We start from the raw sequence: 17674 nt of genomic DNA on the forward strand, positions 1-17674 counted from the left end.
GCTGCCCGCCTGAGCCCCAGGGACCCAGATTTAACGTGTGTGCGCTCCCACTCAATGTGTGCTCCCTGCCCCCAGGGGCCCCGCAGCACAAGTTAAGAGCTGATTGGACTAATTGGACTAAGCTGGCCGTGCCCAGGGCGGCTTGAGTACTGTCATCGTGGATTTGACTCACCCAGCAATGGTCATTGGTGCCTATGGAGCCATCATTAATGTCATTTTGGGAAGATCAAGCGAATTGGGATGGTGCTTTATCAGTCAGCACCACTGCCTGGCCAAGCTTTCATCAGAGACCTAGAGCTTACAAGTGATTTATTCTGTCTCACATCCAGGTGAGGCTGAAACCCGGACCTCCAATCGCCAGTTCATGAGCCTATAGGCCCAATCCTCTGCTGCTGGGCCCAGAAAGTCTTCACTGGAAGCAAAAGGGGGTCCAGTTGCATGGACATTTCTAGGGCACCCTCAAGCTCTTCCCTTTCTCGCAAGGTACAAGACCTCCAGTTTGATAATCAAACCCCAAGCCCAAGAAGGAAACCTCAAATCAATCCTAGACTATGGAGCCTCCAAATGGACTCTAGGCCCCAAGACTCAAAGCTCAACGGTAATCATGAATCCTGGACCCTGAAGTGAAAACTCCCCTCCAGGAATGGAACCTTCACCCCAGCTTGGAACACAGACCCTCCAAAACAGGCACTCAATACCAAGCCAGAATCCTGCCTGCAGAAACAGTACCTTCACCCCAAAATAGAATCTTGTGACCTGGGAACTGAACCTTAGCACCAGACAAGAAATCCCCACTTTCAGAACAAGCCCTGAATCTTGGAGAAACTCTTCTCAAAAGCTAATCTAGACTCTTCTTAGATTTTGTTTCTTTAGCATCAACTCAACTTGGAGACCAGACAAGGAAACCCAAATTCCCAAAACATTTTCCTTCACACTTGGTAGTGACTTTGATTAAATTTAGTTTTAAATCCTATCTCTAGAAATCATATCTCTCTCTCTCTCTCTCTCTCTCTCTCTCTCTCTCTCTCTCTCTCTTTCTCTCTCTCTCTCTCTCCCTCCACCCCTTACTCCTCCCTCCCCCTAAAGACCTAGATATTTCCCTGGACAATCAGCAATCCTCAAGGCAGAAGACAGTAACCTGGACCTGACTAATTACCACATGGTCCGGACTTTTGGCAGACTCAAGATAACATCCTGACCTATGTTTCAGCTCATAAGTTCTAGAAAGATCCCCTGGCTACTCTCAAGTATGAGACCAGATGGAGGAATGCTGGAAAATACCTCGGAACTGTCCTCAGCCAGTGGCTCAATGGTTGAAGGCAGACCTAAGAACCAGGAGGTCACGGTTTGATTCTTGGTCAAGGCACATGCCCAGGTTGTTGGCTCGATCTCCAGTGTGGGGCTCCTCAAGACCTGAAGAACTGTCCTAAATACCTCACCTCCAACCAATCAGCTCCCAGCACAACCTTGAACCCCTAACCCACGGCATCTTGTGATTTCACCCTATATCATCTGTAACCTACACACCACCAAGGAATTTGGGCTGTTGAGCATTAGTTTCCCATTCTCCTGGATGGCACCATTCATCAATAAAATAGCCAATATTTCTCCACTGCAGTTCTAGGTGTTTAGTGTTTAGCTCTGCCAGCACCAGGTGGATGGACTCTTTCTGTTCTACAGCAGAACCAGAGGAATGTCATGCAACCAGAGCGCCAGTTTCTAAGAGGGCTCCAGTTTGATGTGGAAACTTCCATGTGAGTGGCAATTTGCGTGGCATCCTGGTCACTCACAGCCTTGTCCCACTATTTCCTTCATCCTCGTGGCTCCACACCAGAGTGCCTGGCTGGTCGGTCTTTTGAGCCCCAGAGGGTCTGTCAGCCCCAGCCCGGGGCCGGGGTGGTGCCTACTCTTGCCACTTCTACCTAACATAATACTGGAAGTCCTAGCCACTGAGGCAAGAAAAATAAAACAAAGGCATTCAAATCAGAAAGGAAGAATTAAAATTGCCTCTGTTTACAGATGACATGATCTTTTATGTAGAAAACTCTGAAAACTCCACCCCCAAAAATCGATGGAATTGATAAGCAAATTCTATATAGTTGCAGGATACAAAATCATACAAAAATTACTAACAACAAACTATCCCCCAAAAAAAGAAATTAAGAAAATAAATCCAGCGTGACCGGTTTGGCTCAGTGGATAGAACGTCGGCCTGCAGACTGAGGGGTCCCGGGTTCGATTCCAGTCAAGGGCATGTACCTTGGTTGTGGGCACATCCCCAGTGGGGGGTGTGCAGGAGGCAGCTGATTGATGTTTCTCTCTCATCGATGTTTCTAACTCTCTATCTCTCTCCCTTCCTCTCTGTAAAAAATCAATAAAATATATTTAAAAAAATAAATAAATCCATTTAAAAAAATACTTAGGGATAAATTTAACCACGGAGGTAAAAGATCTGTATACTGAAAACTATAATGAAAGACATTGAAGAAGACACAAATAAATGAAGAGATATTCTGTGATCATGGATTAAAAGACTTGATATTGTTAAAATGTCCATACTACCCAAAGTAATCTACAGATTCAATACAACCCCTATCAAAATTCCAATGGCATTTTTCAGAAAAATGGAGGGGGGTGGGGGGGAATTTCAAAATTTGAATGAAACCACAAAAGACCCTGAATAGCTAAAGCAATCTTGAGGAAGAAGAGCAAAGCTGGAGGCATCTCATTTCCTGGTTTCAACTACATTTCAAAGCTATAGTAATAAAAACAGCATGATATTGACATCAAAACAGAAACACAGATCAATGGAATAGAATAGACAGTGCAAAATAGGCCCACGCATCTATGGTCAACTAATTTTCAACAAAGGTGCCAAGAATATACAATGGGATAAGGACAGTTTCTTAAATAAATGGTGTTGGGAAAACTGTATATCCACATGCAAAGGAATTAAACTGGACCCTTATCTCATACCATATACAAAAATCAATTTAAAATGAGTTAAAGAGCTGAACATAAGACTGGAACCATAAAACTCCTACAAGGACTTAGGGGAAAGCTTCTTGACATTGACCTTGGCAATGATTTTTTTTGGATTTGACACCCAACGAACGGGCAACAAAAGAAAAAATAAACAAGTGAAACTACATCAAACTAAAAAGTGTCCATACACACACACACACACACACACACATACACAAACATATGCAAACCATATATCTGAAAAGCAGTTAATATCCAAAATATATAAGGGACTCTTTACAACTCAATAGCAAAAAAAATAACAATTCAATTTAAAAATGGGCAAGGGACCTGAAATAGTCGTTTTTTCAAATGATATGTACAAATGGCCAAGTGGTACATGAAAAGATGCTTAAAGCCACTAGTCGTCGGAAATGCAAATCAAAACCACAATGAGATATCATCTCACACCTGTTAGGTATCTACTAGCAAAAAGAGAAGAGATAAATATTGATGAGGATGTGGAGAAAGGCAACCATTATACACTGTTGGTGGGAATATAAATTGGTACAACCATTGTGGAAAACAGTATGGAGGTTCCTTAAAAACTAAAAAATAGAACTAGCACATTATCCAGAAATCCCACTTCCGGGTATATGGCTTAAAGAAACGAAGTCACTATCTTGACACATCTATGTTATTTGGCAGCATTAGTCACAAAAGCCAAGATAGGAAAACAACCTAACTGACGACAGATGAATTTTTAAAAGGTGATACATATACAATAGAATATTACTCAGCCATAAAAAAGAAGGAAACCATGCCATTTGCAACAATATAGATAAACCCGAAGGGTATTCTGCTACGTGAATTAAGACAGAAAAAGATAAACACCGCATAGCATCACTTATATGTGAAATCTAAAATAAAAAGAAGGTTGAACTCACAGAAACAGAGAAGAATCATGGTGCCAAGGGCTGGGGGGAGGGAGGATAGGGAAATAGGCAGAGGTTGATCAAAGTGTATAAACTTTCAGTTATCAGCTGAATAAGTTCTGAGGATCTAATGTAGAGCATGGTGATTATAGTTAATAATGCTGTATGTTTACCTGAAATCTGCTAAGAGAGTAGATGTTAAGCATTTTCACCAAAAAAAAAATAAAAAGTAACTATGTGAGGTGATGAATGTGTTGATGGATTGTGGGAATCATTTCACAATATATAAATATATCAAAACATCGCGTTGTACACATTAAATATGTTACAATTTTGTCAAAGGCCAGGGGACAAACAGCTTTATTTCTCTCCTCCCTTCCTCTTTCCCACCTGCTGCCTCATTTCTCAACCCATTTTTCCACACTCTGTTTTGCTAGATGGCCATCCATCCAGTCCCTCCTGCTTTCGTCTCCCCTGACAGATTAATAATTTAACCAGTACTGAGCCCCAGGGAGAGGATCTGGGGCTTTGATCTCAACTCTGGGAAAACCAGAGCAGCCTTGGCCGGTTCCAGTTCTGGCTGATTTATGGCCACCTTTTATGGCGTGTGTGTGTGTGTGTGTGGGGGGGGGGGGGGGGGGGAACCTGGCCCCCACAGGGGTGAGGAGCCACCTGAGATAGCCTGGCTAGAGGGGGACTGAAGGCCCCTGGCTCGGGGACCAGCAGATGTCAGATGCACATCGCACCACAGGTGCCAGGGCCCTGCCTCTGCCCACCCAGGAGCCACCTGTGAAAAGCAGAGGGGACATGAATTATTGATGGTGTCCCAGGGGGTAGGGTTGGAGCCAAGAGCTCTGGGCCAGCCCTGAACTGCTCACCTGTCGATCCTCCAGGCTCGAAGACCTCAAGGCCTTGTGGGACACAGCTCTCCAGGGAACACACACAGCCCTGACATCCCAAGAGGCTCACCCCCCCAGTGTATCCAAGCTCTTCCATACTAAGCCACCTGGCGCCTCACTGACCACTGCCCTGGAGTCAGAATCTTCTAAAGTAGCGGTTCTCAACCTGTGGGTCGCGACCCCTTTGGCGGTCGAACGACCCTTTCACAGGGGTCGCCTAAGACCATCCTGCATATCAGATATTTACATTATGATTCATCACAGTAGCAACATTACAGTTATGAAGTAGCAACGAAAATAATGTTATGGTTGGGTCACAACATGAGGAACTGTATTTAAAGGGCCAGAAGGTTGAGAACCACTGTTCTAAAGGCTCTCCCAAATCAATCTACATGCCTCCCTGCTTACTGTCCCGCACTGGTAGGAGTCACACACCTCGCCTCGTCTGGAGGACTGCAGCAGCCTCCTGCCTGGTCCCTCCCTGCCTCTCTCTTGCCCCAGAGCATTCCTCCCCATGAATGCCCCAGAGTTCACTTCTGCCAGCTCCTGAGAACAACATCCCACAGGTCAGAGCCTCGAGACCTTATTAAGACCTGGTCCAACCCAGCTGTATGGCCTTGGGCAAGTCACTTCCCCTCTTTGGGGCTGAGAACCCCAGACCTGGGCTGAGAAAGTAGGGAGGGCAAAGCAATCTCTAGGATATAGAGCCCCACCTGCCAGTCCTCTCCCCTCAGGAAGAATGTGTTTAAAGGAGCATTTGCTGGCAAGATCAGGGAAAGGAAAGGCAAAGAAAGCAGACTCAGAGGAGGGGAAGGGCTCCAGGACACGCTGCCCATGCGGACAGATGTCTGAACTGGATGAGGCTGGGCTATGAGCACTTCAAGGGCAGAGACAGTGCCCAGTACTCACCTCTCAGTTCTCCACACCCAGCACAGAGGAGGCACCGATGCCTGAAATGAATTGGCTGGGACATCCTAGCCATTTCACTCTATCAGGGCCAAGTGGCTCCTCGCCTCGCTCTCAGGGCACCTGGGCACCCCCACTTAGACACACACACTCTAGACTGGCCCGTGCCCTGGAGAAACCAGCCTTTCGGAGGACACACCAGAGGGCGGGCAGCCAAGGGGAAAATAGGAAGGTAACAGCCAGCAGCGTGTGGAGCTGCCACCGCCCTCCTCATATGCTAGCACCTTCCCCTGGCAATGCTCCCCCTTTTCTGTCCCCACCCCAACCTCTGCAGCAGCCAGGGTGGCATTCTGGGGGCAGCAGAAGCAAAGAAGGTCACCCAGGTGAGCCAGCAGACATATTTCCCTCCCCCTGTCCCTTCGTCCCAAGGAGGCTCCTCTCTCTTCCTCCTGCCGCAGCCCCACACAGACAGCCTTTGTGATCAGCAACTTCTTCCAGGGACAGAGGGGCAAGGGAGCAGACGCTTAATGATTTTCTGCTGAAAGTTCCTTGGCCTGAAGGGCTGGGATGACACAGCCCTGGACTCAGCCCCTCCAAGGGCTGGGGTGGTGGGCCAGCCCCAAGCTCTGTCCCCAGGCACAGAAGCCTGTGCTGAGCCTCCTCCCAGGAACACCCTGCGCCAATGCCCTCCAAGCCCAGCTCCAGGCTCTCAACTGGGGGCTGTTTTAAAGATTAAATGAGATAATAGGGTGAAAAAGGCTCTGGAACACAGCACGTTGGTAATTGTGATCATCTTCTGATTCGTGCTTGTTTAATGTTATTGTTCCCATCTGCTCCATGGCCATGGACCCTCGCCTGTTCTGTGCACCACGGCATCCTCACGCCTCGGAGAGCATCTGACCCATCACTGATACTTAGTATGCGTTTGTTAAACAACAGAACGAGCATCACAGCATCCCCGGAACCCCAACCTCACTCTGGGAGAACCTCAATCCGGGAGCCCAGCACAGAGCCCCGCCTACCCCCAGAACTGCAGCTGGAGCAGAAAGCCAAGGCTGCCACCTGCCTCCCAGAGATGCCATCTATTATCTCCTCCACCCCCTCCTCCCCCTCCCCCTCCCCCCTCCTTCTTCCCCTTCCCCCCCCCTCCTCCTCCTCTCTGAGCCCTTCTTTTCTCTCAGCCCACCCCCTCAGGCCTGAGCACCTGCTCATTTCCCGGAGCAGCAGGATCCCGGTAATGACCTCTGATAAGCATCTTTTAATAAACCCTGTAGCTGGATCTGTCATCCAGGGCCTCTAGTCTCCCGCTCACATCCTGTTCCCACCCCTACCCCATCTCTGCCCACTACTTGGGCTGGCCCATTAGTACTCTGGTCTCACCAGGCAGGCCCCCAGGGCCTCTGGGCTCTGGCTTGCTGGAAAATGGCCAACAGGCAGCCCAGGCTATTCCACAAGCCAGACCCTCCTCATAAGCCTGGGTTCTCAGTGGCCTGGCCGGGCTCTTCCTGCGCCACCCAGCCTGACCACTGGCCAGCCCCCTTCTCTCCATCCCTGCAGGCAGGTTTCCCGGGTGTTACCAAGGAGACCACTTGCACCCTGCCCAGGGTTGCCAAAGCAACCTGTTTCAGTGAGAAGTGGCCCCACATCCTCTAGCTCCTGGGTGTGCAGGATCAGGGATGAGAGAGTCACCAACCAACAGGAAGTAGGTCCAGGCAACTGGTACACCAGATGGAGGTATGCCCTGGACAGGGACCAGCTCCTGCCTGCCTTCCTCCCCAGTCTTCCTCCTCTGTTACCACTCTTGTTCATCCTGCCTCCATCTTGAGTTCTGTGATTTGGAGCCAATGCCTGGGCCTCAATGTGCACATCTTGGAAGTGGGCACATACTCTCTCAGACGGTCAGGGCAAAGAGAGCCCTCACATGCAGAAATTCCCCCCAAGACCAATTTTCTCCTTTGTGGGCTTTGGTGTCCTGGGTAAAAATCTCAGCTCTGCCCTTTCCTAGTTCAGTGTTTCTGGATAAATTTTTAAAACCGATTAGTCTCAATTTTCTCACCTATAAAATGGGAATAATAATACAGTGGGGCCTTGACTTACAAGTTTAATTCGTTCCATGACGGAGCTCGTAACTCAAATTACTCGTATGTCAAATCAAAAGTGAACGAGTGAGACACGTGATGCTGGGCTGATGTTGTGGCATTCACTGTGGCATTCGCTGCGCCAACTAGCGGTGGGGTATCTGAAGCTGGCTCGTAACCCGAATTTTAGCTCGCAACTCAAAGCAAAAAATTGGCCGAGAGACAGCTCGTATCTCGAAAAACTCGTTAGTCGGGACACTCGTAAGTCAAGGCCCCACTGTACCTACTTCAAATTAATTAGGAGATTAAATGAATTAACCTACATGAATGTACTTAGCATAGTTACTAGGATCAGGATTTGGGCTCCTTAAAGATGCTTTTTCTTTCTGATGAGCAATGGCCCTGCTGACCATGGCCATAAGTCAGAATGTTTCAGATTTACCCATGGGATCCCTAGATGAGGCTGTCGGCTTGGCTGCCCTTTTAGCTAGGCCTACAACAGAAGGCCTGCAGCCTCCATTAACTTCCTAGCAGCCCAAGGTGCTTCATTCCCTCCATCCCTCAGCCTGTATTTTGCTGCTGTTGCTGCTATTTAAATGAAATCACTATACCCCTCTGCTCAAAAGCCATCCGTGGCTCCCACTCCTACATGACAAAGTCTAATCTATTCATCCTCATATCCAAGATCTGGTCCCTGCTACCTTCAGAGACTGACCTGTTCATCTCCCCACGGGGGACCCACACCCCAGGCAAGAGGAGTTGCTCATTGTCCCTGCACGCACCTTGCATTGTCCTGCCTCTTCTGCCCTTGCAGCTCCATTCCAAACCTTCCCTATTGAACTCCAGGCTCCCCTCCTCTGAGATGCCTGATCTCGTCCACTCCAGGAGTGACAGAGTATGTCTGTTCTGAGGCCCCACAGCCTTGATAGTTCTCAGACCTTGGGGTATATCAGAGGGGGCCCCATCCACAAAATATTCTGAGACAGTGGGCCTGGCCTGGGGTCTGGGGCCCTGCATTTTAGACGTGCTTCCAGCTGATGCTGAAGTTGATACAGGCAGTAGAAACACCTCACTTTGAGAAACACTGGCCCAAAGAAACAGAAAGTTCCCTTGAAAGTGTCTGATAACTGGTTGACAGGTGTACATGGCTAGAAACCCTGCAGGGAGGTGTAAGGGGCAGGGGCCGGGAAGGAGCAGCATAAACTCCACGGTACTCCCTGTTCCTCCTCTGGGGCTCTGTCCAGAGACCTGGAGATTGTTCCCCAGTTTCTTTCTCACAATGAAAGACAGAGCTCACTAAGAATGAATACTATGGGGGCAGGATAGGGTATAGGGTGGAGCAAAAGGACGCTCACAGTTGTAAGTAGGCGAAACACAGAGTTTATTCTTGTATTATTATGTATTAAATCCCAGCTCCATCAGTTACTAACTGTGTAGTCTAGGACAAGTTACTTAACCTCTCTGAGCCTCTCTTTCCCCATCTATAAAACGCTGACAATGATACCTCCCCCAGCAGGTTGTCAGAAGGATATTAATGCAAATAATCTACATTTAGTACATGGCACACAGTCGCTGCCCAAGACACAGTAGCTATACGCTATTATTGTTATGATTAACAATACAGGGTTCAAAGGTCAGACTGAACTAAAAACCAAGGCTTTCAAAATAGATGCTAAAGGTTCAACTTGGGGGCTGTCTCAGCCCAGACTCTCTGAAGTCTGGGGTAGCAGAAGGGGCCCCCAGCCCCCTCTCGCAGGTCTGTCTGCTGCATTGCTGGGGGTGGAGAGCTGGATGAGCTCGCCTAACCGGTAAGCATCATGACAACCAAGGAAGGAGCCCAGACAAGGGCTGTGAAAATATCTATGGGTTGTCCAAAGAAAGGAGGCCTTGATTACCTGGTTATAACAATCTTGGTCGTAACCTTGAAGGCTGTGGACAGGAGAGGGGCATGATAAAAGGAGTACCTTAGGCAGATCACTCCGGCAGCATCAAAGGAGGAGCTGAAGGCAGAAAGGCCAGCTATTGAAACATCTGGGATGAGGACACAGACCAGGGAAGTGGCAGTGAGAATGTGAAGGCTGGCGAATGGCTAGGACCTTGTCCTGAGAGGATGCACCTGACCCCCACCCTCGGAGAGCAGTGAGGAAGTTCAGGGACTGCAGACAAGTTCATGTGGCTCACTCTGGCCCACCTGGAAGAATCCAGGCTACTCAGCTAGCTGACCTGAGAGGCCCCTCTGCTGGCCAGGAGCTTCCGCCCGCATGGAAAAGACTCTGGAAACAACAGGTGTCTTGTTGGTGTCACACCCAGCCAAAGCTGGAGAGGGACAATCTCCCTGTGGCTGTTACAACCAGTAGCTTTGTGAAATGTCCAATTCAAAAAACATCAGCTTTGAAGAGATGGAAGGTATATACCCTAAAGAATTGAAAACAGGTGTTCAAACAAAGACTGGTACACACATCTCCATAGCAGCAAAATTTACAATAACCGAAAGGTAGAAACAACTCCAATGTCTGTCAACGGACAAGTGGACAAACAAAAGGTGGCATAGCTACACAATGGAACGCAGTTCAGCCACAAAAAGGAAAGAGACATGTTACAACATAGATAAACCTTGAAAACATTATGCTCAGTGAAAGAAGCCAGACACAAAAGGACAAATACAGTATGATTCCTTTATTTGAAATGTCCAGAATTGGCAAATCCACAGAGACAGAAAGTGGTTGCCAAGGATACAGGGGAGGGGATAAGGAAGAGTGACTGCTTATTGGGTACATGCTTTCCTTTTGGGGTGATAACAATGTTCTGGAACTGGATAGAGGTAGTGGTTGCTCAACAATGTAAATGTCCTAAATGCCATGGAATTTTACACTTTAAAATGTTCAAATGATGAATTTTCTGTTACATGAATTTTACCATAATAAAAGAAAAAGATGGGAGGTGGCCCATCCAGTCCCCAGTTATGGGTGACCCCTGGGACTGAGGAGCCCTTCTAGTTACCATTCCCCCAACACTTAGCACCAAGCAGGCAGGCACTCGGAAAGTGCTGGGGAAGGAGAAAGACCTTTATTCTCTGTATTTGTCTCCATGAAGCCTGAACCCCCTACCTCGTCACCCTATGCCCATCACTGAGAATATATACAAACAAGTACTCATTTCCACCTCCAAGCCTTTGCTGTATCTCCCTTTCCCTACTCCTTCCCACACCTAGGATACCCACTGCACTCCTTGCCATCTACCCAACTTCTGCAAGTTCCCTCCGTGTCCAGCTCAAACCCTTCCTGATCTCCCATTTCTGACCTCTGCCCACACGCATCTAGCATTTCAACAGTCCATCCAGCACTTGATGGCATTCTCCGCTCAGCCTTGCCTTTTCCAGTAGATCTCCGGCCTGTGAATGCACAGGGATCTCAGGAGCACTCAGCTCCTCGTAACTGTTGGTCCTAAGCCCAGAGCTATACCTTGGACCTCTCTCCTGGACACTCCTACGCCAACACTGTTCAGTTCCCAGTGGGAATAGCCAGAAGTAGAATGAGGTCAGTGTGCCTCCAGGAAAAGGACCAAAGTCTACCACCCAACAGGTCATGACCAACGAGCCTTGTTTCATGTCAGCCAGACCAATGAGTCCCAGGGTCCCTATCACACCAGGCTTCTTGCAGCCGTTTTCATTAAAATGTTGAGAAATCAATAGAGATTGCAATTACAGGAGAGAGAGAAATCAAGAGTTCCCTGCCCCCAGCAAATTTCTGGATGGACACGGCTAAGAAGTAGAGCTGAGGTCTGGGTGAATACAAAAAGAATTCCAGCAGAATTCTGGGTGGACTATCTTAGCATCGAAACCAGTGTCAAAGTCAACAACAATAAAAGTGGAATGGAATTCTAGATGACCACTGAGATAACCCAGAAGACACCTAGGTCAGTGCTGATACAGTTACCAGTAGAAGGGAATTGGAGTGAACACTAAAACAATCACAGAATGGAACTGATGGCTCTATTGGGGTGGAGAGAAGTCAGGCTGGGAAGGAGGGTCAGTAAACCCTGGATGAAGGATGGAGGGCATGCTCTAATCCTTTACCTCAGGCTTAGAAGAAGCAGAATAAAAATCTCATGACCGCCAAAACCGGTTTGGCTCAGTGGATAGAGCGTCGGCCTGCGGACTGAAGGGTCCCAGGTTCGATTCCGGCCAAGGGCATGTACCTGGGTTGCGGGCATATCCCCAGTGGGGGATGTGCAGGAGGCAGCTGATCGATGTTTCTAACTCTCTATCTCTCTCCCTTCCTCTCTGTGAAAAATCAATAAAATATATTAAAAAAAAAAAAAATCTCATGACCACCTCCAGCAGGTGTGTGGGAGGGGCACGGGAGAGTGGATTCCAGTAGATCAAGCCTGAAGGGAGATGGGCAAGGAGAGGGAGACGGCTGGGAAAGCATTTCTCCACCATTTACTCTCATGGAAGAACTGATCCCTGCAAACCAAGGAGGCAGCAGGAGGAGGTTTTTCCAAGTCAGAGAAGTGCCTTTTCAACTGTCATGCCGCTGTGAGCATTTTCCCAAGTTATGAAATATTCTTCAAAAAAACAGTTTTAAAGACTGCATAATACTGGGCCAAGAGGATATACCATGACCACAGGACTGTTAGGTTGTTTTCCTAAGATAAATAACACTGCCGTGAACATCCTAGCCTGGTGCATGAACACCTGCCAGCATCTCCATTTCCCTAGGGTCAGTTCCTCTAGGTGGAATCACAAGGCCAACGAATGTGATATTTTAAAAGGTGTTGACATGTACCACCATAGGAATTTCTGGAAAGACACAACAAGCCCATTGATTTTCCCAAGCCGAGTGAGAGCTGAAGTTCTCAAAGGGTTGGAATTAGAATGCAGGACAGTGGTCCCGTCTCTCCTCCTCTCCCCTAGTCTTGAAGGTTAACTGTTCAGCAAAAAAGAGGACAGAATTCCAAGTCAGAGACAGAGGTCTGCAGCCTAACTCTGTATAGACTGTAAGATCCCAGTTTTGTTACAGAAAAAGATACGAATGCCAAAATACCAGCCATAGAAAGAACGTCTCCAAGGGTTAGCAATGGTTTCCTCTAGGTAATGGAATCATATATTTTCTTTCATTTTTAATATTTTGCTCATTCCTGAAATAAGCAAGCATTATTTTTAAATAATCAGAAATAAGCTGTAAGTATTAACATGTATAAAAATTGTTTCTGAGCATGGGAAACAGATTCCTAATGATGGAGCAAACTGTGGACATCATCCAGTTCAGTGACAAGTGAGAAGAATGAAGGAAAAGGATAGTGATTTGCCCAGTTACTCAGTGGGTCAGTCAAGAGAAGGTGGCAAAGCCAGGCTAAGATCTTCAAGGGCAGGAGTTAGCTGGGGGCCAGTGACCTGACTCAGTGCTTTAATGCTCATAACGTGTTCCCCAAAAGGTCCCGCTCCATCCTTGACCTTAGGGAAGCCCAGAGGAGGCCTTGATAATTGCACCTCTTTTACCTAAAGTTTGGGATTGTGGGGATGTGAGGTCTTTGTGGCCGGGGTCTTGGCAAGGGAGGGAGTGGCTGGGAGAGGGTCTGAGGACCCAGAGGTCAGAGACAGCACTGGACGCTGCAGGGCCGAGAACTGGGCCTAGGGTCTCCCTGAGAGTGCCGAGTGGGTCCAGGACTCAGAGGGCAAAGACTTTCCTGGTAAACGTTCCTCTGCTTCAAGGTCCCCAGCCCCTCCTTTCTATGGTTCCAACTGAACCTCTGGCCTTTGGGGGAACCAGAAACCAAGCTGATTCCGTGGATGCAAAAAGTCAACAACTGCAGAGGACCCCAGAGGCCAGCTCTGGCTTTTTCTTCCGGGCTGCTATAAATCAATCCTGGGTCTTTAAGACCCTCCAATTGGAAGTGCAACTAGTGCTTCCAGCGTGACCTCTCCAGCTCAGGGCAGATGAAAACGGAGACTCTGATGCCTCCCTTGAGAAGCACAGCTGACCAGCCTGAGCATCCTGCCACACTGACCTACCCACCCGGCAAATGCCCTTCCTCAGCCCGTATGCCTCAGCCGGTACGCTCACCAAGCATCACGGCCTGAGGGGACTCCAGTGGCGTTCCCGGTACTGGCATGGAGAACTGCGCAGACCCCGCGGAACGCCATCCTCCGGGGTTTCCACCATCACCACAGGCCGCCCCCACCCCCAGCCCACCTCCTCGGCCTAAGAGATGAGCAGGTCCTGTCTCCAAATACGCACAACAGGTGGCACCTGCCCGCCCTCCCTAACTACACATCTTCATCTCTCCCAGCCCCTCCACCTGCGCCCTAGTCCTCCAGCTGCGCCCGGCCCGGCGGAGCCTTACCTTTGAGGTTTTGGGGGTGGCCCCGCGGCGGCCGGCTCGGGTTTCCTCGGGGCAGAGAGGGGATACTGGAGAAGTTGTTACCCATGGCATCCGGCCCCAGGGGGTTCGGCGCTCGTGGGGGCCAGACGAGGCTGGGCAGGAGCGGAGGCACAGTGCAAGTGTGTGTGCGCGCGCGGGCGCGCGCCGCCGGGGGAGGGCTCTGGTGAGGCTGCGGCCGGGGGCAGGCGGGCTGCTCTTCTTCTTGGCTCTGGGTTCCGCGGTCCTCCTCGGGTCCAGCCCGCCTCGGGGGTCCTCGCGCGACCCGTCTACCTGCCTGCCATCGCCTGCGGCGGGGGCCGGGGCCGCGGGCAGGCCCCTGGGTCGGGGCCCACGGCGTCCGGGGCTCCCCACTTCCTCTGGCTCGCGTTCGGGTTCGGGCTGGCGGGGGGCGGCGCGACGGCTCCCGCGCGCTCCCCCGGGGCCATAGAGTCAGGGCTCCTGGCGCGGAAGCTCAGAGGCTCGGCCTGCCCGGCGGCTCGGGGCTTGGAGGCTCGGCGGCTGGGCGGCAGGCTTGGTCCCCGCCCGCGGGGACGGCCGCTGCGGTGTTGTGCGTGGCGTTCTACCGCCGGGCGGTCTGCATGGAGCGGGGCTCCGGGGAGCGCGGAGAGTGCTGGGCGCTCCCTTGGTGGTGGGTCTCCTCCGGCCGCCGCTCCAGCCGCCGCCGCCCCCGCCCCTCGCCCCCAGCCGTCGCCAGGATTCCCTCGCTCCGGTTGTTATGGTGACAGCTGCGCTGGTGAATGAGCGTCTTAGTGACACGCGCGCGCCCGCTCAGCCAGTTGTGGCTCCCGGGCGCGCCGCTTCCCGGCTGCCCCGAGCTCTTCCTCAGGGCGCTGGGGGGTGAGGGGGGTGCCGGGCCCAGGCTGGGGTAACATATGGGGCAGAGGTGGGGCTCCAGGGCTGGGCTTATCCCTCTCACGGACAGTGGAACGCGGTCTTGAAAAGGAGAACCGGTACAGCAAGAACATTGAGCTTCCCGGTGCCAGGCGCAGTGAGAAAGCTCTAATTTACCGTACCATTTCCCCACACCAAGTACAGGGCCCGGCACATAGTGAAAGCTCAAGAAAAACAATTTTTTTTAAATGATTGAATGGATGATTGAATAAATGAAGTGAGATTAGGAACCCTGGCATTTGACCCTCCACTCTCAGTCACATCTGAGGGTGCAAGGGCTCAGAACAAGAACCCCAGGCTGTCCAGCTACTGGACACAGTGTTGGGGGCCTTTGGGTGAATACAGATCGGACCAAAGAGACTAGGTTGCAGGCCAAACTGGGGAAACAGACATCAGGGACAAATCATCAGAGAACCAACTCTGAACTGAGTGGTTCTGTCAGCCATAAGAGCTTGGGAGAGAGGGACCTCTGTGGCCTGGAGCAGTCAGGGGAGGCTTTCTGGAGGAGGGGGCTTCAGCAAGTCTCCTGTTCACTGTGACTCTTCCATCCTGTGACTCAACACTGCTCCCAGGAGGCCTGCAGGAAGGGAAGAGGGAGTCATTCTCCTCCTACCTGTATACATCTCCCTCTCCCAGTCCATCAGGGCCCCGCTTGCTCCCACACCACTCCACCCAGAGAGACTCTGCTTTCCTGCTCCTCTAGGTCACCTCTAGCCCTGAATCAGTGAGGACGTGGGCTGGCAACAGGCATCTCATCCATCCCGTTATGGAAGGTTCTTCCCTCAAGTCTCCATGTGATGGCTCCTCGTTATTCAGACACACCCCCTGACCTTCCCCAGCTAAAGAACCCCGCCACTCTCCGTCACTTCCCATACCATTCTTCGGCTTCATTTTCTAGAATTAGTTTGAAAGCAGCCCTTCCCCCTTGTTTGTGTTCTGCCTCCCGCACTAGAACATAAGCTCTGTGAGGGGAGGGAGACAGCCGGTCAACTCCATTCCCCATACCCTCCCCAGTCCCGAGGAGAGTGCCTGGCACGGGACAGACTATCAGAAAGTATTTGTGGAATGGATGAATCCCCCTGCTTGCCAGCAGGACTCCACTAAGATCCCTGGGAGGAAAGCCTCTGAACCGAACGGCCCTTTATCTCCCTCCCCTGCCCTCCACCCCACCCTATGGCAGGCATCTCATCCTTAAATGTCTGGGACTCCAGGGGAGCTAGAAATACCCGTGACAGCTGCTCTCTGGGGTCTGGAGGAAAAGACAGCCCCCTCCCCCACCTCCAGCCTCTCAGATGCCCAGGATCATGTGCCCAGCCAGCTGCAGAATGGACATGGCAGGTCAGGGGTGCTGTCTTATTTATGGGCGTATCTTCCCGAGGCTCACTCCTAACCGATGACTCATGCATCAGAAATCCTTGGGCTCTGAATAGCAGCACACTCACACATTTGCACACACACCTCTACACTCTCTTGCACACTCACTTCTACACAAGCCTGTACACACTCTCACGCGCACTCATGTGCCCCAGGAAGTCTGCTGGAATGAGGTCACTGGGAGTTGCTGCTGGCATCACAATAAATCTGAAGGCTCTGTACAGATGAGACTAATTCCCTTGGAGTGTGTGTGTGTGAAGTGTGAGGCCCCTGGTAGGATTTGCAGGCAGTGGCTGAGGGGAGGCTCAGGCCCTCCCTGGAGTCCCACCCTCCCTTCAGGGAGGAGGAGCTAGAACCTGGGTCAGGGGATGGTGGGGAGTGAGGCCCCAAAGGTAGAGGACAGCAGAAATGTGACAGACCCACGTGGTCTAAACCTGGAGCTATGGGCAAAGCAAGGGAGAGATGGAGATGGTCACAGAGAAGTGAGAGCCTGAGGAGTCCAGAGGCAGCAACAGGCCCTACAGCTCAGGGCAGCCTGAAACCAGGGGCCCCGAAGGAAGGTGAGAGGCATTAGGGTCCGAGGCAGAGAGCTTAGGACAGGATAGACACTTCCCCTATCCCAAGAGGGTTCAGGAGACACTGGGAGTATCAACAGGGCTGGGATTTTTTTTTAATGATTTTAATGATTTTTAGAGAGAGGAAGGGAGAGGGATAGAGAGATAGAAATATCAATGAGAGAGAGGAACATCATCAATTGGCTGCCTCCTACATGCACCCCACTGGGGATTGAGCCCACATCCTGGGCATGATCCCTGACCGGGAATCGAACCCGTGACCTCTTTGTTCCTGGGTCGACACTCAACTGCTGCACCACACCAGCTGGGCCAGCGCGGGGATTAGGATGAGGCAAGGGAGGCACCTCTGGTGTAAGATGTGAGGAGCCCCAGGCCCTCAGGGTCATGCAGGGCCAACCCTGCCCTTGCTCCAGCCTGAGGAGGAGTGCCTCTGCCATGCTGCACAGGGGGAACCTCCCTAGCCTGGCCCTAGCCCTTCCAGGGAGCTATGTACTATGGGAGGGGACACCACTGTCAAGTGTCAACTGGGTGAAAGTCTCTGGCCAGGCCAGGCCAGGTCCTAGAAAAGGTGATGTGACTGCCTGGGGCCCAGAGAACCCAAGAGTGGCCCCTCTGAGGGGTCCTGTGCCTCAGAAACCCTTTCCTGGCAGGGGCTGTGTTTAGACCCA

General features: G+C 50.8%; 1 protein-coding gene across 1 annotated transcript in view; it reads right to left on the reverse strand.

Annotated features, from left to right (window-relative positions):
• The window catches only part of NEURL1 (neuralized E3 ubiquitin protein ligase 1), a 70314-nt gene extending 55305 nt beyond the window's left edge, over positions 1–15009 (reverse strand). The window contains exon 1 of the mRNA XM_036336088.1: positions 14128–15009. Coding sequence (XP_036191981.1) covers positions 14128–14212 — 85 coding nt within the window. The 5' untranslated portion in view covers positions 14213–15009. The remainder of the gene's footprint in view (positions 1–14127) is intronic.
• Positions 15010–17674: the final 2665 nt, after the last annotated feature.

Source organism: Myotis myotis, unplaced genomic scaffold (genome assembly GCF_014108235.1).
Source record: "Myotis myotis isolate mMyoMyo1 unplaced genomic scaffold, mMyoMyo1.p scaffold_m19_p_15, whole genome shotgun sequence".
Lineage (NCBI taxonomy): Eukaryota > Metazoa > Chordata > Mammalia > Chiroptera > Vespertilionidae > Myotis > Myotis myotis.